The sequence below is a fragment of the Lemur catta genome, chromosome 2 (assembly GCF_020740605.2).
Source record: "Lemur catta isolate mLemCat1 chromosome 2, mLemCat1.pri, whole genome shotgun sequence".
Taxonomy (NCBI): domain Eukaryota; kingdom Metazoa; phylum Chordata; class Mammalia; order Primates; family Lemuridae; genus Lemur; species Lemur catta.
In genome coordinates, this window is record NC_059129.1 from 102,576,106 (window position 1) to 102,599,965 (window position 23,860).

Below are 23,860 nucleotides of genomic sequence, written 5' to 3' on the forward strand. Positions count from 1 at the left end.
GGTGGTCAGGGATGTCCTGTCAGAAAAGGTGGCGTTAAAGAATGAGAAGCCAGCCCTGGGCAAGTGAAGGCAAGAGTTTCCAGGTAAAGGTGATGGGCAACCCTGAGAAGGCGAAGAGCTTAGTGTGTTTGAAAAACTGAGGAAAGGCTGGTGTGTCTAGAGCCCGGTGAGAGCATCCACCAGTTGGTAGTGTAGGCCCATTAGAGCCTGATGTAGGCGATCAGAAGCTCAAGATGTGGAGAGGGTAGGCAGTGTACAGAAATTCCTTTGCAAGATGTTCCCAAGTGTAGTTTTATGACTTAAGTGTTGTACAGGTTTTAATTTAGTGAGCTGTTTGTGAGTTTTACTTTTTATTAATAGCATCTGGCTTGAAAGAACGCTTAGAATCCTTCGAACTTTATAAGAAAACTTTCCAAACTTAGGCCTCTCCCACAACCTCCTGAGTCTTTATTCTTTTCACAGCTCAGCTTTTTGGAGCTCTCTTCACTTCCTCTCATTTTCTTCTCAACCCAATGCAGTCTGGCCCTAGCCTCTTGGGAAACTACTCTCCCTGAGTGATGCCCCGGGCCTTCCAGTTGTCAAGTTCTGCCATCTGACTTGAGTGTCTGCATCAAATGACAATGTTAATTCCTCTTTCTTGAAACTTTCTCTCCCTTTGTCTTCCATGGGGTTATCTTCAGCCTTCTGGTCCCCTGTTCTTCTGCCCTCCCCTTCATTATTGGCATTTCCCAGGACTCTGCCCTTAGTCCTCTTTGCACCCCACTGGTTCTTCATACCTTCAATCTTAAGTCTGTCTGATAGCTCTCAGGTAAACACTATGAAGTGGTTAGCACAGGCTCTGAAGACTCCAGGATTCAAATCCTGCCTCCAGCACTTACCCACATGGTAACCTTGGATAAGTTCCTTTCAATGCTCTGTGCCTAATTTTTTCTCATCTATAAAGCAGGAATAACGCTAGGACCTATCTCATGGAATTACAAGAATTGTCATAAAGCATTTAAAGCACTTTTTACAGTGCCATGCATGCAATTAACACTTATTAAATGTTAGCTCTCCTTATTATTTCTAGTTCTAAATTCCTTACTAGCTTAAAATCCAACAAATTTCTCTCCTAGGATGGCTCTCAGGCACCTCCAATTCAGTGTGCTGAAAAATTAACAGTTTCTTTCCCTCAAAATCCACTTCTGTTTTCCCCATTTTGATTTATGACCCCACAACCTACCCTTTAGTCCAAGCCAAGAACAAAGGGGTTATCCTTTTTTCTTCCTTCTTCCTCAGCCCCTGAAGCTGGTTCTAACATTTCTGCCTCAGTAACTTCTCTCAAATCAGTTCCTTCCTCTCTATTTTCACTAGTACAGCCTTCATATCTGCCTTATTTCTTTCAGGAGTTATTCTTGACTTTTCTTTCTCTTTCAGCCACTACTTTTAGATAGCAGGTCCTGTTCGTTTTAACTCAATGATATTTATCAAATCTCTTTCCTTTTCTTCTGCCACTGTTTAGTTCAGATTCTTGTCGCTTCTCTTAAGACAGTTGTAGCCTTCTAACTGGTCTTTCTACTTCCTTCTTTCTTGTCTCCAGTTTCATATTCCTTTCTTTCCTCCACAGTGCACCTGGAATGATCTTTCTAAATTCTACTTTCATCTTATCACTTCCCTGCCCAAAGATACCACCTTGCCTACTGAGTCATTTCTAAGTTCCTTATGTAGCATGTGAAGCCTGCCATTCTCCCATGCTGAACTCTGTACAAAACCCCAAATGCCTAATTTATTTTTTCCTCTCAAGATTTTGCTGATGCTGGTCTCTCTGCCTGGAAATCCTTGCCTCGTTCCTCCCTCCCTGACCCCAAACTCTATGGTCCTTCAATCTCAGTGTACATGTTTCCTTCTGTGTCTACCTCAGCACCTTTATCATATCTTATTTACTGTAGCATTTGCCACATTGCTGTGATTTGGTAATCTTTTTTTTTCCCCCTGAACTGTGAGACCGTGGGGCCTGGAGATTGTTCTATGTGTTCATGTCTCCAATACCTAGTACATAAGATTAAGGGGAAAATATTCTTAGTAAGAGAACGGAATGAAAGAGTAAGTGGAAAAGAAAGGCTTATAAAAGCATATACATTGAGAATCAGAGTTTTAGAGCTGAGCAGGCAGTAGGCGTGAAGGTGGGGGTGGAGAGGGTGTCTAAAGCTCACTTAGTTCTATCACTTATGAGTAAGGAAATCCAGGAGGAAAGGTTACATAAGGTACCAGAAGGTTCCATTAGAAGCAGACCTGGAGCTAGCCCCCCTAGAGGTCTGGGTTCTGTGATGAGAGAGTAAAGGACATTGCTCATTGCTGGTTCGTGAACCAGCACTTGCTTATATGAAGAATAAAAAAAGCTTATACGTAGTAAATGTAATGATTGCAAATGATTGGAAAATTGGAAAGTGACCAAGGGAGGAGATGTGAAGCATGCAAATACGTTCATCTGTATTTGACTGATTGTACTGTGATTAATAGCATGCATTTTTGGCAGAGAATAAATTTATGCAGTGTTGTTAATCCATTTTTCCCTGAGCACTGATGAGGTTGAGTATCTTTTCATATATGTTATTGGTAATTTGATTTTTTTTTTCTTTTCAGAGCAATTGTTGGGTTGTCTTTTTTCTTTTGATTTGTAGACGATCTTTATATATCCTGGTTACTGTCTATCCTTTGTCAATTGTGTGTGTTGCAAAAATGTTTTCTAGTTTGTGGCTTGTCTTCTCACTCTTCCCTATCTTTTATAAACAGAACAGTTTATTTAGTCTAAGCTTATCAAATTACTCTTTTATGGATTGTGGTTCCTGTTTCTTGTCTGAGCAATACTTAAGCCAAAGTCATGAAAATATTCTTCCATATTATCTTTTGAAAGCATTACATCTTTGCTTTTCATATTTAAGTCATTAATCCACATGAAATTAAATTTTGTGTATGGTATGAACATTCTTAATATTGCTTGATATCTGGTAGAGTAGTTCCTCCCTCCCCTTTTGTTGTTGTTGTTGCTGTTTAGGAATGTGGTAAGTATTCATGGCCCCTGTAATTCTATATACAGTTTAGAATTTATTTGTAAAGTTCTACTAACACCCAGGTGGGATTTTGTTTGGAATTTCATTGAATCATAGATCAATTTGGAGAAAATGGTATATCTATTCATTTGTTTAGGCTCTCTTTAGGTTCTTTTATTTCTTCCAGAGTTTATAATTTTCTCCATCAAGATTTTGTGCAGTTTTGTTGGTGGTATCTTTAGGTACATATTATTTTTATGCTATTATATTAATAGATAGAATTATTTTTCCATTTATTTAACTTTCTAACTAATCTTATTATTTACATAGTCATATCAGCTATAAATATGACATTCTTCTTTCTTTCAGTCTTAATTTCTTTTAATTTTTTTCTTACCTTGCCGTGCTTGCTAAGACCTTCAGAAAGATAAAAAATAAAATAATAGAAAAAGGATATACCAGGCAAATCCTAACCAAAAGAATGCTGGTTGTATTAAGATCAGCAAAATAGACTTTAAAACAGAAAGCATTACTAGAGACAAAAAAGGTCATTCTATAATGATAAAAGGTTCAAGTCACAAAGAGGTATATAACAATGTAAGCTCAAAATATTTAAGCAAAAATTGAACTATAATGAGAAATTAATATATGTACAATGACAGTGGGAGGTTTTAATACACCTCTCTCAATAATTGATAGAATAAGCAAAAAATAACAATCATGATACAGGAAATCTGAACAACAAAATTACTAAATTGTATCTAAAGGTCTTATGGAATGTGGCACTCAACAGCACGGAATACTGTTTTCAAGCACTAATATAACATTTTTTTAAAACTGACCACATACTAGACCAAGGATTGGCAAACTTCAGTAAAGGGCCAGATAGTAAGTATTTTAGGCTATGCTAGCCACATAAAATTTGTCACACCTGCCTGCCTGCCTGCCTGCCTCCCTCCCTCCTTCCCTCCCTCCTTCCTTTCTTACCTCCCTCCTTTCCTCCTTCCGTTCTTCATCTTTTTTTTTTAAACAACTCTTTAAAAATGTAAATACTGTTCTGAGCTTCTTGGTACAAAAAACAGACTGGGCTAGATTCTGTCCACAGTTTGCTGGCCCCTGTACTACGCCATAAAATAAGTTTCAACAAATTTTAAGTCATATTGCCATGTTCTCTGACCATAATGCATCTAAGCTAGAAACCAACCACAAAAGATAGACATAAAATTCCCATATTTGAAAACTGTGAAATTGCACTTTAACCCATACATCAGAACATATGAGATGCAGCCATAGCAATTAAAACATAAAAAGTATAGTCTTAAGTACATATAACAGAAAAGAAGAAAGGCAGAAAGTTAGGCATCCATTCTTATGGATTTTCTTTTTTTCATTCCATTTTTCCCCCCACTCTCGTCTATAAATTATGCACTCAGTTTCTGGTGGTTACCCCTAGAAATCACAACATGTCTGATCAATACCTTCACCTTCTACTAAATGGTGCAAGAACTTTACAACACTTTAATTTTATTCATATCCCTCCCACTCCTATTTTAGCTATTGTTGTCTGGTATATATATGCATATACATACGCTCACACACCCTCCACAAGATGATCATGCATCATCATGGTTCTTGCATCCCATATGCAAGAGATCATTTTCTTTCTGTCCATACATCCTTAAGAATGTCCTTTAGTGAGGGTTGACTGGTGGCAAATGCTTTCAGTTTTAGTTTGTCTTTTAAATGTTTTCATTTAATTCTCTTTCTTGAAGGATATTTTTACTGGGTTTAGTTTGCTTAGCTGACAATTTTCTCTTAGCACTTTTAAGGTGTTCTACCATCTTCTGGTTTTCATTGTTACTGATAAATCAGCTATTGGTGTAGCTGTTTTTCTTTGAAAGGGATTTTCTTTTTTCTTTTGACAGCTTTTAAGACTCTCCCCCCTTCTGTTTTTTTGTTGTTGTTGTTGTTGTTGTTTGTTTGTTTTTATTTTTGTGGTTTGGTTTCATTCTTTAGTTTTATTATGGGATACATGGGTGTGGATTTCCTTTTATTTGTTCTGCTCAGAATTTTTGGGGTTTCTTTAAGTGTGGATTGACTGGTTTGGGGTGTGGGTCTTTTGACATTTCTGGCCAGTTGTTTATCTCTTCACATATCAGTCCTCTCTTCTCTTATTCTGGAACACCAATTAAACATACCTCTATTCTACATTGTATAACAATGGTTATTTTCTGGTTAAAAATTTATTTTAATGCAATATTGTCAGATTTTGCACTTTAGAAATCATGTGACAGGCCCTGTTGGATTGCAAGAGCTGTTTGTTAAGTGACTTTAAAATTAAAAAAATAAAAGCAAACCTGGTTTTCTCTCATTTCAATCAATGACTATGTTACTTTCCCCCAATGTATTCCCTGCTTTAGTATAGCCAACTTGAGTAAAATGAAAATTTTCCTTCTAATTTTAAGACATATTTTTTAGTTTCTTCTTGGGTGATATTTCTTATATTTATGAGCTTCAAATGGATCACCTTTCCCCCTACCTCTGTTAAGGGCCAAACTCAAAGGATATCTTTATCTGAATTTCTGTTCGTTTTGTCATCCACCTAAATTAGAAAGTTTAGTCATTTCTACTTTCTGGGGAAAAAAAAATTATGCCATAAGTTGACAAATACTTTATAATGATGATTAGTGTTTATGATATGCTTTATAATTTATGTAGTCTTTTCACGTCTATTTTCTTATTTGGACATAGGAAGAAATGTAAAAATACTAAAAAGCGAATACTCTTTAGTTTTATTCTCAAATTACTTTGAATCAACAAAAAATAAACTGTTTAAACCTGTTTGATCCATAGGGTGACCTTCACTTACTGCACTTTAATTTTTGTGGATAATTGAAACTAAATAGAAATCCTTTGTAATTCTGTGGCAATTCCAATTGCATGCCTAATTGGTTCTGAATTCCTCATGCTTATTAAAACAAGGTTGTGGTATTGTCCAAGTTTTTCTAATTAAATATCAAATTAACCAACCCTTCATTTTCTTGAGGGTTGTTCAATTTGTTCTGTAATTTTAGCAGGAACCAGAAACTGGGATATATTTATATTTTTTATTGGTTGCCATTGTTGCTTATATAAAGAGTAGGTTTTTAAAATTATACTTTGCATTTAAAAGTTGATGTCTTTTGATACTCTGTTCAAAATAATGCAAAGTTAGAATATTTTAAATACCCTTAACTGGAAAGATCTGGTAGCCCATATTATAAAGTGTTTCTAGCAACTGAACTAAAATCCATAGGGGGCCAGGCACAGTGGTTCACCTGTAATCCCAGCACTTTGGGAGGCCAAGGCAGGGAGATCACTTGATGCCAGGAGTTTGAGATCAGCCTGGCAACATAACGAGACCCTGTCTCTACAAAAAGTTTAGAAATTAGTTGGGTGTGGTGGTGCATGACTGTATATTTAGCTACTCAGGAGGCTAAGGCAGGAGGATCGCTTTAGCCCAGGTCAAGGAGTTGGAGGCTGCAATGAGCAGTGATGATGCTACCGTACTCTAGCACAGGTAAGACCCAGTCTCAAAGGATAAAAAAAAATCCTTTGGGGTGGGTATATATATGGCTAAGCCTCTTGTTATTTTTAAGCAGTTTGTCACTGAGGCTTTGAATATTTAGAGGGAAAAGCATGTTGTTTTTGTGCAGTTTAAAAAATTGTATGTGATCTTTTTTGACTTTATGGTATTGGATTTCCCATTGGACCCTATGCAAGATACTATCTCTAATCAGTGAAGATTCTAGTGTATATCCAAGGATGATATATATTTGTCATCTTTTAGATGGCCCAGCATTTGAATCCCCTTCCTTAAGAGTCTTAATGTGAAGAACATCCCTGTTTGCCACCCACCTCCAGAAGCTGAAAACCCAGATTCTCATTCTTCTAGCTCCCTTTCAACTAAGGGTCAGGACTATAAATTGGAGTCAGCCAAACAGATGCATCCATCTAAGTTTTCTAATCTGAAACTAATCCACAAAGAAGTAAGGAAAGAGGATTTTAAGGTGGTCAACATTTTCTAGTTTCTCAGGCCAGTACTTTCAATAGCAGTATCCAGTGGCAGCCATAGCAGTTTAATAATGGTGTTCATTATTGATAAACCGTTGTCCTCACTGGATTGGCCCTGTGATGATTGGTTTTGAATTGTGATTCCATCCCTTTATTTCTGGTTCTCCACCCTTCCTGTCAATTCTAAGAGAAACTCATAAGGATTCAATACTGTTGAGTCAACCTGTTGCTTGCAACCAAGAACCCTGACTGATATACCTAGTTAATCTGCCAATAATTTTTATTTATTACCAGTTGGGTCCCTTAAATGTTGTTCATTGTGGTAATTCATTTATTTATTATATGGGTTATTGCCTGTCTCCCCCACTAGCATGTAAACTCCACAAGGGCAGGCCAAACATCTATCATCTAGCACCCATTCTTATCTTTGTTATCTCTATTTCATCTCAAAGAGAGCAGTCCTCTTTTTAGAGGTTAATCTTCCAACTGTATCCTGGATTCCATCCCCTCTTACCTCTTCTAAGATAACCAGACCTTTGAGTATCCCCTTATTCTTGTCATGTGTTTCTTCTTGCTGTCACCTTTCCTCCAGCCTATGATTGGCTATGTCTTTGACTTAGCCTTTCTTAAGGAGGAAGAGAAACTTAATTTTACCCTGAAAATCCTTCAACCTGACACCCTATCTCTTCTTCTGTTTTTTACCACCAAATGTCTTCTAAGTCCTCATTTACACCTCCACCCCTTGTAACTGGCTTTCCATACTATTCCTCACTACCAAAGTCACTCTAGCAAAGGTTTTTTGTGATGTAATTGCCAAGTCCAATAATCTTTGGTCAGCCTTACCCTATTTAATTTCTCTGTGGATTTGGCTTTTCTTTCTTCAATTTAATTTAACAAATATTTATTGAACATGTGCTGAATGCCCTGCATTCTGCTAGGCAGTAAGGATATAAGATATAAGTAAAAGTCATGTGCAACAAATAATGTATCAGAAGTACTCTCAAGAGTACAACATTCCTTGGGTCTGTGGATAAAAAAAGCAATTTTCCTGAGGCAGGAGGAGGTATGGTATCAGGGAAAATAAGAAGATGACATACTATCAGATAATAAAGGAAATGCCTAAAATACAAGGCAGTAACATTGCCTACAGCACAGAAAGCATCAAAGTTCTTGCTATTTTTAAAAATCAGCAGTTAGTCTAATATAGCAAAAGTGCGGGTGTATTAAACCAGATAAGGAGGTATTATAATAGACCAGGCAAGATATAATGAAACCCCAAACTAGGACAGTGGTAGTTGGAGTGTGGAGGAGGGAGGGTAGAAGTGTGGTTGCTGGAGAAATACGCAGAGGTAGAATCAGCAAGATTTGTTAGTGAAAGTGCCTGATTTGTTGGTGAAGGTAGAGGCCTGGGGAAGTGATACGTTGTTTGGGGCATAGCATAGTGTTTGGTGCTGTGGAACATCCGTAGAATGAAATTCAGTAGGCAGTTGGATATGTGGAGCCAGAGGCCAGGAGTGTAGTCAAGGTGCGATGTTACTTTGCATTGTTTTTGAATTGTGTGAATCGATGTATCTTACCACCAGCAAGAAGCCAATAGAATAAAGATGGTGATATGAAAGGGGTTGATTGTACATTTGCTTGTACAAAATCCACCTTGTATGGCTTACATTTTAGTGGAAGGAGATAGGTAATAAACACATGTCAGGTGATGGTAAATATGGCGAAAAAGCAAGGTAAGGGGAAAGCAGAAAAAATGAGCAGAGACTTAAAAGGAGAGAGAATAATCATGTGGCTATGCAGAGGAAGAACATTCCAAAAAAAAAAACAACTATTAAGTGCAGAGACCCTGAGGCAAGATTGTCCTTTAGCTTATTGCTGGAATGCAAATGAGCCAGTGAGACTAGGGCAGAGTGAGCCCAGGCTTAGTGCTAGGTGAAGACAGAAATTGAAGAGGGTAGAGGGCAGTTCGGGGAGGGTAAAATTCTCAATCACTTAGACTCAACTCCCTCATTTTACAACAGCGATTTTATAATGCCAGCTTTACTGAAATATAGTTTATAGATGATATATGACTTCTTTAAAATTTTTAAAATATAACTTGAATGTCTTCACTAAAGGAAAGATACTATCAAATAACGTTTCTAATATGTGACTACTCAGACAGGATAATACAGAAAGATGAAAATGCCCCTTAAAACTACCCTAGGGAACCATGCCTACTTTCTTAGAACAACTGGTAATGGGCCTTGTAGGCCTTTGTCAGGCTTTTAGTCTGAGTGGGGAAGCTACTAGGGGTTTACAGCAAAGGAATAACATAATCTAAGGTTTTGAAAAAATTGCACCATCTCCTATGTGGAATGAGGCTGTGGGTGGGCAAGGGCAGAAAGCAGGGAGACCAGTTGAGAAGTTATTCCAAGGTCAGGCTTGGTGGCTCACACCTGTAATCCCAGCACTTTGGGAGGCCAAGGCAGGAGGATTGCTTGAGGCTAAGAGTTGGAGACCAGCCTGAGCAACATAGCAAGACTCCATATCTACCAAAAAAAAAAAAAGCTATTCCAATAATCCAGATGCAAGATGATGAGTTTGACCAGGGTGATAGAAAGAGGGTGTGAGAAGTGGATGAATTCTGGATGTATGTGGAAAGTACAAGATTTGATGATGGGTTGGATATAGAGAGTGAAAGAAAGAGGAGTCAGGTATAACTCTAGAGATTTTCACCTGAGCAACTGTAAGGATGGAATTGTGATTTAGATAGAAAAGCCTGGAAGGGTTCATTGGGGAAGGGTAGACCAGGAGTTCCCTTTTGGATATATTAAATTTGAAATATCTGTTAGACGTCCTGGGAGTCTCCAGTTCAGAGGGGAGGTCCAGGCTAGAGGTGCCAATTTGGGAGTTGTCATATTTGTAAGTGATAGGGTCATACAAAAGATAGACTACCATGATTCTTCAGTGGAGATGAGATTTTTATGTCTGTTAAACTGGGGAATGAATTTAAGAAGGTTGAAAGATTTACGTAGATGATAAGACTTTAGATTTAGAAGATTCAGGCCTTGCCACTTCCTTTTGTTTCCTCTGCAGTACCTAACCAAGCGCCATGTGGTTATATATCTGATATGGTTTGCTGAATAAAAAAGGAGTGCTTTTCTGAATTTGGCACCAGAAGATCAGATGTTTTGAGTTAATAAAAAAGAGTTGGAATCTCTTAAATTTATGACTTTGAGGAGTATTAACGTATTAAGAAATTTTTAATAAAGTCAATATTTTGAAAAGAAAAAGTTTTTAATATATTTTAACCTCTAGAAATAATTATATACATTACTTTTATTAATCTTTGATTATTAGAATTATTAATCATATGGTACTGATGTAATAATCATAAAGTTGGCATTAAAAATGGCTGTGTGACTTTAATGTGGCTTCTAAAATAAAATAGTCACTTATCAGATCTTTAATATTCATTTGGTTTTCTTTTAGGAAGATTTGGAGACTGGAATTCACCTTGACCCTGCTGTAAAAGAGGTTCAGTATAATCCTACCTATGAGACCATGTTTGCTCCTGAGGTAAGGAAACATTTAATTTAGATTCTGCCTTTAACTAAAGTATTTAAATTATACATAGATAGAGAAACAGTTGGTGAATTTTAAAAAGGTTTCTCAGGAAAGCATACTACTTAAGCTTTTAGAGAATAGATCCTTCTTTCTCTAGCTTTCATGAGAATGCTTTTAAAAATTCACTAGCTGCTTATCTACCTGTGTACAAATGTCTGACAACATGGAACTATGTCTTTTGAAAAAGAAAATCTGAAAATATCTGATTCTTGGATGTGAACTTAGTTGACATCTTCCTCTCAGTGTTGATGATGGAATAATATAAAGTAACCATAAAGGAAAAAATTTTGGTTTGTTAACATCAGTGTGTAGTATATTGTGAAACATCTAGTTACAGATGCCTCTGAAATGTTGTACTAATCCATTGCTGGGAAGTAGTCACAGTGTTTAATGCCTGCTCTGACTAAAATAAAGTATTGAGTTGTTTTTTTTCTTTCTCCTGGTGATAAATGATAAAAACATTTTTTAAAAATGGAAGAAAAAAACAGAAAAGGTGAATATTATTCATTTAAGGAAGTCTTTGAATATTGTCTATTAAGGAAAGTTCATAGAAAAGATTAAATTTCTAGATAATTTGCCTTTTAAAATGGGAAAGAATGCTTGATTTACAAAATAGAGGTGCCAGAAAATAGTAATTATAAAGCAAAAAAATAAGGCTTCTGTAGCAGAAGCACTTTAAAGATGGGAGTAAGGAGCCATATCTTATTGCATCTTGGTGGAAAATGAGGTACTTTTTAATATTTTTCATTTTATAGTGTAAGATCATTGTCCTTTTTGTGACATATCAGAGTTATAGAACTACTTCATATAGTACTTTGCCTGAGTAGGTTTCTATAGTCACTTAAAAGATGGCCGTTGAAGCGTATAGCATAGTCACAGGTGGCAGTGCTCCTGTTTAGACAGTGCTCCAGCTGTTCTCTGGGTGTGCACCAGCAAAAAATCTTCTTGTCATGCTCTGAGCCTGAAGTACGTTTTAAATTTTATTCCATTGTTTCTTAAATCCTTATAGCTTGTTGAACTTGTAGGCTGTTTCACATCCCTTGGCCCCATTTTAGCAAGCCCATTGAAGAGAGGTTGTATAGTATATATATGCTTCATAATTTTTTAAATGGAAAGTACTTCAATAAAATATAGCCACTGAATTCAGAAAACAAATTTTTTAATTTGAAGTACTGTGGTGTATGACATACTGATGTCAGTTTATTTTCTATGAAGTCTGCTTTTCTTAAATTTTTAAATCCTCTGTATAGCTAATATAATACATTGCTAGGTAATTACAGTTTTCAGAACTTTCAAGAAAAATTTAAACGGTCAGTTGAAATTTTTTGTGGTGATATTGACAAGACAATAGGCCTATCATTCTCTTTGTGGGATTATTAATCCTTTAATGTTCTGTTCTTTTCCCTAATGTTAGGGAGCCTCTCATTAAATATATAAGCTAGTTTATGTTAGGAACACTGCAATACTTATTGAGATTTAAGAAAGGAGCAATGAGGTTTAAAAGGGAACCAAAATCATAATTTTTCCTCGTTGCCAAATGAATTGTCTGTGACTTAACAAATTATGAACTTTGTGTTCTATGGCTAGAATCTGTATCACTTGGCAAAGGCTGGAAAATTATTACCAGAAACTTTGCTTGATTGCATTCTAGTTCCTGTATTTTGAGAATCTAATGTCAGAAACAAGATATAATCCCTCTTCTCAAGCTAGTGTTTACCAGAGAGGATATGTTAAGTGTATTTTTCTTTAAAAGATAGAAACCAGACTATTTCCTGTAATGCCTCTAAAGTACTATTAAGTTTAAGGAGAAATTGCATCAGATTGTAAATATTAGCAAAAAAAAGTTCCCTGAAAGAAGTAGTATTTGAAATGGGCAATACAATCCAGGTTAAGAACATGAGATTTTTAGTTAAGCAGACTGCCTATTAGCTCATGTGTAACTTTGGGTGTTCTTAGTTTTCTCATAGGTAAAATGAAGATAATTTCTACTTTATTGAGTTAAAAAAATAAATGAGATAATGTACGATGTGGTTAGGAAACTCTGGCACAAAGTAGGCATTTAACAAAGAGTAGCTCTTGTTATTTACATTAATATTATTGCCACTGATGGTAAGGTAGGCTTTTATGAGGAAAAAAATCCAGGCAGAAGGGAACAGGATGAGCCAAGTCATAAAAGATCTAAAGAACAGCCTTGGTCATTATCAGTAAGGGAGAATGGGGAAATAAGACTAGAATAGTGCTTTATATAATATTGCACAGGGCCAAGGTGAAAAGTTTGGTCTTGATTTAATAGATGATAGATTACTGAGGTTCTTAAATGTGGGTGTGGCGTAATCAAAACTGAGTTTTTAGGAAGATACATTTAGTAAGAATTTGCATGATGAGAAAAAACAGGGATAGAGAATAATTAAGTAAAAACTATCAACTATCATTTATTACTATATACCAGGCACCATATTGAGGAATTTACATATTTTATCTCCTGTAGTCCTCACTACAACCTTATGAAGTAAATGCTTGTATTCCTATATTACAGTGAAGATACCAAGTTTTCTCAGATTCACTGCCAGGAAGTAGCATATTTGGAGATTTGAGTCCAGATCACTCTTAATTATCTCTATAACGACGACCTGTTTGAAGGCCATTGTAGAGTTTGCAGGGTTACACTGTATGCCTTTGACTTTGCTAGTTCTGAAAATTAGCTGAATTACTTATTTTATTTTATAAAATATTGTTTCTCCCTCCCAACCAAAGACTTTTCCTAAATAGTCTACCTAGTTATCCAGATAAATTTTCTCAAATTATGGATAGAACTTAAAGACATAATAGCCATTGTTTTAGTCTAGTGATTTTCTTCATTTCACTCAATTCTTTTTGAATCTGCTTCGAGAAAAATGTATTAATTTAGGTTCTCTAAAGTCATAAGCCCATAAGTCTCAGGAAGAACTCTAGACTCCTTAAAATAGTAGTACTTTTGAAAATAGAAAAAATACAAAGAGTAAAAAATGCTAGTTACTATTAAAAATCTGGCTATAAGTGCTGCTATAAATATTAATGCTAGAATGAACTTTAGAAATCATATATTAATAGCTCAGATCTTTTATTTTTTAAATGAGGAAAACTGAGGCCCAATATCATAGAAACAGCACTAGTGAAGTTGTCTTATGCCAGTAATATTTAAACTGTGCTTATGTCTGACAAGATTAAAGTATTCTTCTGGTAAAATTGGATTGTGGGGATCTTTTCTTAATTTCCAGGAAATAATCAATAGACACTTCTCACCTTAAAATTTATTTATAAATTTTTTAAACATTGATGACTGCATTAAAAATGAAAAATTAACTAAAAATCTAGTGTAATATTATTAATTCAATAATTCAGGGTTTTTTCCTATATGTGAACTTACAGTTATGACTTTATGTAGTCCATTTTTACTAGTATAAAGTTTCTTAGTTCTTGTGATATTATAATATGCTGCTAAGATACTAACTCACCAGTACTCTACCTACTGAAGACTTTTGAGGACCACAGCCTTGTAATTCCAGATCTCTGAGAGTTATTAACCAACGTCTTTACAAATTAAAAATGCTTTTCTCCCAAGTCTATAAATACATCACTACTTAACTTAGTTCAAAGATACAGGGATACTTACATAATCTGAATTAGTACTTATATGTGGGGTTTTTTTAATGAAGTTTTTAAAATTGACAAATAAAAATTGTATATGTTTATCATGTACAACATGATGTTTTGAAATATTATACGTTATATTATGGAATGGTTAAATTGAGCTAATTAACATACATTACTTCACATACTTACTTTTTGTGGTAAAAACACTTTACTCTCTCAGTGATTTTCAAGTATACAATACATTGTTATTAACTCTAGTCACCATGTTTGTACAATAGATCTCTTGAACGTGTTCCTGCCATCTAACTGAAATTTTGTGTCCTTTGACCAACATCATTCAATGTCCCTCTGTCCCCCACTCTAGCTCCTGGTAACCACCATTCTACTCTCTGCTTTTATGAGTTTGACTTTTATATTCCACATATAAGTGAGATCATGTGGTATTTGTCCTGGCACCTGGGTTACTTCACTTAACATAATGTCCTTTAGGTTAATTTATGTTATCACAAATGACAGGGTTTCCTTCTTTTTAAAGGCTAAATAGTATTCCATTGTGTTGAATACCACATTTTCTTTATCCATTTATCTGTTGATGGACATTTAGGTTGATTCCATATCTTGGCTATTTGAATAATGCTGCAGTGAACATGGTATGCAGATGTTTCTTCAACATACTGATTTCATTTCCTTTGGATATATACTCGGTGGTGGGATTGCTGGATCATGTGGTACTTATTATATTTTTAATTTTTTGAGGAACCGCTATACTGTTTTCCCTAGTGGTTGTACTAATTTACATTCCCACCAGCAGTGCGCAGAGTTCCCTTTTCTCATTCTTACCAACATTTGTTATCTTTTTGATTTTCGTCTTTTTGATAACAGCCATTCTAACAGATGTGAGTTGATGTCTTGATTGTGATTTTAATTTGCATTTCCCAGATGATTAGTAATGTTGAGCACTTTTTATGTACCTATTGGCCATTTGTATGTCTTCTTTTGAGAAATATTGAGAAACTGTGGTCCTTGGCCCATTTTTAATTGAAGTATTTGTTTTCTACCTTTTGAGTTGTTTTGAGTTCCTTATATATTTGGGTATTAACCCGTATTAACCCCTTGTCAGATGTATGGTTTGCAACATTTTCTCCCTTAAATGTATGCATTTTATATAAGGAGGTTACAATTATAATGGACTGTGGTGTACTTCAAAATTATTTTAGCTAAAAACTGTTAAATACCCATACCTAATTAACTTGAAAATATATATATTCATATGTTTTATATTCACTTATATTGTTATTAACTGTTAAAAAATCACTCGAACACAAATTTACTCTTAAATTTAGTTAACACCCAAAACTCGAAGTGTTTGGAAATCATCAGTTTGTGTGTTTTTTGAATATACTTTTTGAATTTTGTTTTGTTTTGAGTCAGAGTGTTGGGAATGTAGTAACCAATACCACGTGTGGCTACTGAGCTGTTGAAGTAAATAGCCATGTGTAGATTTGCACGAGGTGGGTTCCTTTCCTTCTGTCCCAGGGGCTGACAAACAGTGCTAATCAGTCATTGCCTAGTTGCACTGAACCATGTGAGGCTAACATGTTCCCGAATAGGGTAACTGGCCCTTGATAATTTAGAGTTGAAGATATATAGTTCAGTAATTCTAGCTTTCGTATACTCAGAACTTATGTTTTTCTTTCTTTCTTTCTTTTTATTTTTCTTACAACATTACAGTTTGGACCAGAAAATCCCTTTAGGACACAGCAAATGGCTGCCCCTAGAAATATGCTTTCTGGATATGCTGAACCAGCTCATATCAATGATTTTATGTTTGAACAACAAAGAAGAACTTTTGCCACATATGGTAAGGTGATAAGACTTAAATAGTTTCAAGTTTGGCTTTTTTAGAAGTATGGGAGCGGGGAGAAAGAGAGAGAGAGAATCTACTTTATCTTATGGCTTTTTAAATTTGTTAACCTAGATTCCTTCAGAAAGGGTAGTATGCTGCCTTATACACATCCATAAATATTTATATACATGGGAAGGTGAACTAATGTTTTTAGCTGTCATTTTAAACCCGCTGTGATTTCTGAGTACTGGAAATAGAATGTTATTTATTGTACTTGTAATGAACACTTGTTATTTCGTGTCCATTACATGCAGACTGCTCTTAAAGATGGAAAATGAAAGGATAGTGTTAAGAGGTTACTTTTTTATCTTATTATATGCTACTTAACTTTGTTGCTCAGATCTTATCTCTGAAATGTTTTCTCTTAATCACTGAAGGGTATCAGGAAATAGAATAGTCACAAATTCATTGTGTAAAATAGTTACATCCTATATCAGTGGTGGGATTTAAAAAACTTAATGTGCATGGAAACTGGTTTTAAGAGGATTATCATATATTAGATTATGTTTCACCATGTATAAGATTATAATTGGCTTACAGAGTGCCAAAAGTTGCAGCTCAGACTCTATAGCACTCAAATCACCCAAGAGTTCATTGACACTCCCAGTCCAATATGATGGTTACAAATGCATTGTACCTATTCTTGTGTAAAAGGTACCATGTAAATCTAAAGTAAGTGAAGCATATAAAAATCAACTCTGTTGCATCATGAATTTATTATATTCTAGCCTACAATAAAACAGACTTTTAAAGACTTTGCTTGTTTTCTTAGACTCTAAAAGGGCCTTAAACGATAATATAGTTAAATCTTTAAAGCAAACAAAACAGAAAAAAAGCCTAATTAAGTTTATACTGATACCTAATTCTTAAATTACCTTATAGCAAGAATAAGCGTTTAAAATTATTCAGTTGGCTTTAGACCTGTGTTCAGAAGGGCTTATTAAAAAAAAAAAAAATTCCAGGTGATTTTTGCCTCCGGCTAGGAGGCAGTGAGCTGGGACACAGGTTGAACTATTTAGTGAGTTAAAGACAAAAAACTAATGTGGCGCTATATAGTATATTAGGCAGCCTAGAATAAATGGAATGGCCAGTTGCAAGACTAAGAAAATTTTGGTCTGTCTTACCTTATGATAGATCTTAGAGCTGAGAGCAATTTGTTTGAACTTAATAAATCAATGAACCAACAAAAAGTTTAACACTGTCTCTTTTTTCAAGTACCAAGTACCAACCAAGTATGGCGTCTTTTTAAGTCTTATAATTTTCTCATAGAAAGTACGTATCTGACTTCATATTCCTACACCAGCTTCCTCTCCATTTGTGAGTTTGTTTTTTTTCTCTCTACGTATGGAATGTAAGATGTAAGGCTATGAGACCTTTCTGTTACCTTCCCTCATTTGTAAAGTACCATGGAGCAAACCCTCCTTGTATCTTATACTAGTGTCACCTGTGAAATATAAGGGAGCTGGCACATCACTGCTGGGACAGAAAACATTGATTCTACATTTCTTCCCATTTTTAAATGTTATAGCATTGTTATAATCTCGGTGAATTGTTTCTGGAAAATTTATATTCTACAATACGTTTAGTTTGTCATAGAGCCTACGTTATCAAGTCCCTATCAGTAAAGATAGTCTCATTCACTGTATCATCCCATTTATTTACTCGACAGTTTTGCTTTTAGCTCTTGTTATGGTATTTCTCCTGACTTCTCAGGCCTCCAATGATTGTCTGAATTCTTTTATGCCATTTTCCTCCCTTTTCCTCCTGGGTTCCTAGCCTGCTCCCTTGCTGGTCATACTTGGGGCTTCTCAGTGAGGTTTCTTCGCTTTTTTCTACTTTCATCCAGAATTTTTCTCTACACTCATCTATGGAAGTGAAATACAAAGTTTTAAATAAATACTCTTAGTCTTACCGTAGTCATTATTAACATAAGTTTTAACTTCAATATTAGAAACTCTTTATTGACATTTTTAAATGATTTTTTTAAATAGTCTGCTGGACAAAGATAACAATTCTTTGTATCATTTAGATTTCAAGTTGTTTCTACTTTTCACTGTTAAAAATGTGATATATACATTATGCTGTAATAAAATGCTTTTTAAAATGTGGTAGCAAATATTTTTATACATAATACTTTACAGGGTTTTTTTAAAATTATTTTCTTAAATGGATTCCAAAAAGTACATTCAAAAGATGTGTTTTAAAGCTTTTGTTATATATTATCAAATTGCTTTCCAAAAGAATTCTCTCAACTTATTCTACCACCACCATGTGTGAAAGTCCTGTTCATCTTTACCAAAGATCTATATGATTGTTTTTCCTTTGTTTACCTGGTAATCAAAATCTTTTTATTGTGATAAACCTTTACTACTGAGGTTGAAGAGTTTTCTATATATTTATGACCATTCTTTTGAAAATTGCTTTTTTTGTTTGTTTTTTGAGACAGTGTCTCGCACTGTTGCCCAGGCATGAAAGCAGTGGCATCATCATAGCTCACTGTGACCTCAAATTCCTGGGCTCAGGTGATCATCCTGCCTCAGCCTCATGAATAGCTGGAACCACAGGCAGGTGCCGCCATACCCAGCTAATATTTGTATTTTTTGTGGAGATGGGAGCTCCCTATGTTGCTCAGGCTGGTCTCGAACTCCTGACCTCAAGCGATTCTCCCATCTTGGCCTCCCAAAGTGCTAGGATTACGAGCATGAGCCACCATGCCCAGCCTTCCAAATTGTTTATAGTCTCTTTTCATTTACCTATTGGAATATTTATTAGTATTAGTAACCTTAAGGGTATAATAATAAAATTGATCTTATAGCCATTTCAGATAAGACTATCAAAAGGAAGAAAGTAGATGTTAACTCCATTAAAAAGATAAGATGGAAAATAAGCTTCAGAAAGACAGATGAGAATATTTCAGAAATGCAGATAGATTCACTTGAGACAGAGAATAGTAGAAAACGAATTGGACTGAAATTCTGTAGTGTTAGAGTTAGATCTTGCTTTATGACTAGCTGATTTGTAGTAGGACATATGGCTAAATGTTTAACTTCTCTTATTTGTAAAAGGAAAATATTATTGTCTTCTAATCGCCTGGGGTGGGAGGCAATAGTGGGAATGGTGATAGTGGCAATAAAGACTTTTTACCACAAAGGATGTGGAGCAGTAGGACAGCCTAAGTTCCTTTCCTCAGATACAAGACTGTGGCCAGATGAGTTGGGAATTGGTGTCTACGTGGAGACAAGAAAGACCAGGGAAGCCCCTTCCCCTTGTCTCTCCCCCTCTACCCCTCCAAACACATCATGCAATGCCATTTATTAATATATAGACATAGGGGTATAGGTCTCCTTTCAAAGTAGGATTTAAATTCTAGATAAGTTTTTGTGAGTGAGACAGGAATTTTTAACTCAGGGTATGTTGGTTTGAATTTTATTTTTATTTATTTATTTATTTATTTATTTATTTATTTATTTATTTATTTATTTATTTGAGACAGAGTCTTGCTCTAGTGCCATGGCATCAGCTCAGCTCACAGCAACCTCAAACTCCTGGGCTCAAGCAATCCTTCTGCCTCAGTCTCCAGAGTAGCTGGGACTACAGGCATGCGCCACCATGCCCGGCTAATTTTTTCTATATAGATTTTTAGTCATCTGGCTAATTTCTTTATATTTTTAGTAGTGATGGGGTCTCGCTCTTACTCAGGCTGGTCTCGAACTTCTGACCTCGAGCAATCCTCCCACCTCAGCCTCCCAGAATGCTAGGATTACAGGTGTGAACCACCTCACCCGGCCTGGTCTGAATTTTATATGAGACCTGCAAAGTCTCATTTTTTTAAAAAAAAAAAGTCACATACAGAGTATTCCGTACATCAAAGAGATGAAAGATTAAAAAAAAAAAAACACAACTCATCGTATTTGAACCTGTAATTTCAGAGATTCTACTCCAAAGCTTCTTTTCTTGCATCAAGCTCTCTTCTCTGGCTAAGAACATATTTTAATGCAAGTGAACCAATAGCCAGGTGGTTGGTTCTATTCTAGCATTTCAGGAGGGTGAGTTGATCACTCACATCCTTAGCTTTTTTGAAAAGCATGTTTCATGACAAATCTTTTTCTGTTCCCCAAAAGAAGTACCCTAAAATCTTTACACGAAAAATAAAAATGTTAAATATATCTACTAAGTTGTGCCCTTTATAGGCTTGTACTTTTTATGTATTCCGTGATTATTTTTGTGGGTTGCAGGTCATAGACTGGCCAATGATCTGACTCTCTTGTGAATATGCTGGACTGATGTAACCAAACATTTATTGTGTTTGTGTGAAGAAAAACTGATTTGAGTTAATTTAGATAAGCTTTCTTTCCTTAAGTTCCCATAGACCACTGTAGACCACATTTATATGTAGCTACATACTCTATAACTAGTTAAAGGAGTGTACTATTAGATGTCCTTACCTCTGTTACCAAGGAAATATGAAGAATGACTTATGAAGTAGAAATATTTTAAAGATGGGAGGAAAGACTCCTTACTGAGAAGGAAATTTTCAAAATAATAGATAGGTTTTATGTAATTCTTCTTACCCTATTTCCCTATTTCTTTTTTTATTATTTAATAGTTTATATAATTTGATAAACTTAGTCCTGAAATATCCATTACCAAAAAGAAACTAAACTCCTGAAATGTATAATGTACATATATTTTTAAGCTCTTAGAATATTTAAAACTAAAGTTTGATATCTTGGCCAGAGAAGCTCTTAGTAATGTAATATCAACATGCTAGATTTATTCTATAAGATAATTCTTACTCTGCTGAAGTCGTTCACGGTCCAGCCTGAAATTTGGGCTAGTTGTTCTAAACATAATAGAAACATAGCTCAGGAAAGGAGGATTGGTCCTAAGTTAAGGAGACCATTTTTGACATCTAGGAAGGAAAATGTGAAATGAGTATATTTGTGTAGTAATAAAATGAATTATAAATGGCAAAATGGAGTCAATAATTTACACTTTTTCCTTTCAGGTTATGCGTTAGACCCTTCATTAGATAATCATCAAGTGTCTGCTAAATATATTGGTTCTGTAGAAGAAGCTGAAAAAAATCAAGGTAATTTATTTGACATATTTAATATCAAATATATATAACTATAATTATTCTTTTTCAGATTGACTTTAATTAGACAGTAGGAAAAAGCTAGTATTTTATTTAGCCCTTGATTTTTTTGTTTTTAAAGACAGCCTGTTGCCTAGCCTGGAGTACAGTGCCGTGATCATAGCTCACCGCAGCCTTGAACTCCTGGGCTCAAGCAATCCTACCTCAGTCCCCTGCGTAGCTGGGACTGCAGGTGTGTGCCACCATGCCTGGCTAATTTTTTTGTAGAAATGAGATCCTGTTATGTAGCCCAGGCCGGTCTGGAATTCCTGGCTTCAAGATATCCACCTCAATCTTCCAAAGTGCTAGGATTATAGGTGTGAGCCACAGTGCCTCACCTCTTGGTTTTGTTTTTTAAAGTTAAGACAATAGAGTGATACAGTTTAGAGCAATAATAAATTATAATTAATGTATAGATAATTTTGGCAGTTGAGTTCCTCTCAAGACTAATGTCAAGCTACATTTTAACAGAGCAGAAAAATTTTATTTTTCACGTCTGTGAAGATTGTCTTTGAAGGATTGCTTTGAAGGCTGAGTTTGAATATGTTTTATGAAATATGTTTTTGCTCATACTCATTTTGTACTTATTATAATAAGGCAAAGCATCATACTAACTTGTCACAAAGCTCATCAGCCCATTGGAGTGTTATCCGTAAAGTATCATTAAAAAAAGAATGTGCCAGTTGCATGGGACACTTCTACTCAGTAGCTATAGACCCTATATGATCAAGCTGCCTTCTGTGTATGAGCTAGTTTATTGTTAAAACAGAATTTAAACAAACTTTTGTCATGAAGCATAGCCTAAAAGAAACTGATTAGAATTAATATAGGTAGACTTTTCTTCTTTACATTGGACCTCTGCAAGCCATATCTAAATGTAGCTAGATTCTTAGTTAACTTGTGCCCATGACTCCCATAAACCTTTCTTTTTCCAATTTAATGACTATGCTGCCTCCTGCTAATCAATCAAAATTTCAACTAGAAAACTCCTCCTTCCTCTTTTATTTTACTGTTAACATTAATGCGGTCAAGTTTAGATTGAGATCACTTGGAAGAAATACCAAACAAGGTTTTGTTTGATTTATATTGTTGCGTTACAAGTGAAATGAAGATAATTTACTAAGTACTTAGTGTAATTTAATTCTATTTTTAAATGATAAATTAAAGTTTATTCTTGCTTTCAAAGGTAGATTTATCATTATATAGCAATACTGAGTTACTGGGTCTCTTTCAAAAAGTGGTAAAAATCCACTGATACAGGTTTTTGATTCATTAAAAGGGTTGTATATCATTGTAGGATTACATATTTGGGTCTTTTCTTTGAATACACAGTATTAGAATTTGCAAAATATTACATTTGTAGAAAGCTGCTTTCCCTAGAATGTTGAATCCCTTTTTATATAGCATGAGTTGGTGTATGTCAGATTCATACAGATTTTGGATAGTTTGTTTTTTAATAAATCTTTGGTCACTTGAACAATCACCTTTCTTTAACCGTATAAAACAAAGTTATATATATATGCTGATATATCTTTAGAAAGTATACATATTTGTGATTGCTCTCTTTTTTTTTTTGTTAATATAGGTTTAACTGTGTTTGAAACTGGTCAGAAGAAAATAGAAAAGAGGAAAAAGTTCAAAGAAAATGATGCATCTAATATTGATGGTTTCTTGGGACCTTGGGCAAAATATGTGGATGAAAAAGATGTAGCCAAACCTTCAGAGGTAAGCTTTGATGGTTTTCATTGTCAATTCATTTGTATGCTGTGCCTCTATGAAGGATATCTATGTTAATTAATAAACTTGAGATTTCCTTAGAGAACCAAATGACTCATCACAATTTCTCTGCCTTAGTTCTTTAAGAAAATGTAATAAAATTTCTTTGTTTTTCTTTAGAGTATTTGTTTACCTTTCTTGCTGATTTATTTTCTTTTGTACTTTCTTATTAAAATATAATAGTGAACAATGTTCAATAAAGATCACTTGATATTGCTATTAAGCTGCCATGGTAGCTGTTGTTCTGATACCAGACATTTGGATAGTAACTACAGAATCAGCCTTGCTATGATACCAGAAGTGATGGGAGGTTTTATTTATTTATTTATTTAAAATTTTGAACAACTTTTATCTATATTGTTTAAAATAATACTGCTATGAAGTTTATAAAGTAAAAGTACAGAGCTCTACCTGTCCCTTCCCCACCTTCTAATCCCACTGTCTCTATGAGCCAAGCATTGTTCTAGGTCCCAGGGATGCAGCAATGGACAAGATCAAGAAAAACCTGTCCTCATGAAGCTTGCATTCTAGGTGTTACCTACATCCAGTAAATCTGTGTTGCTTACATCCAGTATATCTTTATCTATAAAAACAAGTCAATAGATGATCTCTAAAATAAATATAAATAGCAGCATATGTTTGTTTATTTTAGAGATGATCTGTTGACTGTTATTGTAGACAGATTTACCGCCACCTCATCTTCCTTCCACAGCTCCT

At 35.0% G+C, this 23,860-nt stretch overlaps 1 protein-coding gene across 1 annotated transcript in view; it reads left to right on the plus strand.

The window, feature by feature from the left end:
• Window positions 1–23,860, plus strand: part of CDC40 (cell division cycle 40) — a 44,191-nt gene that overhangs the window by 1,154 nt on the left and 19,177 nt on the right. The window contains exons 2-5 of the mRNA XM_045544174.1: window positions 10,557–10,643; window positions 16,056–16,185; window positions 21,239–21,322; window positions 22,953–23,092. Coding sequence (XP_045400130.1) covers window positions 10,557–10,643; window positions 16,056–16,185; window positions 21,239–21,322; window positions 22,953–23,092 — 441 coding nt within the window. The remainder of the gene's footprint in view (window positions 1–10,556; window positions 10,644–16,055; window positions 16,186–21,238; window positions 21,323–22,952; window positions 23,093–23,860) is intronic.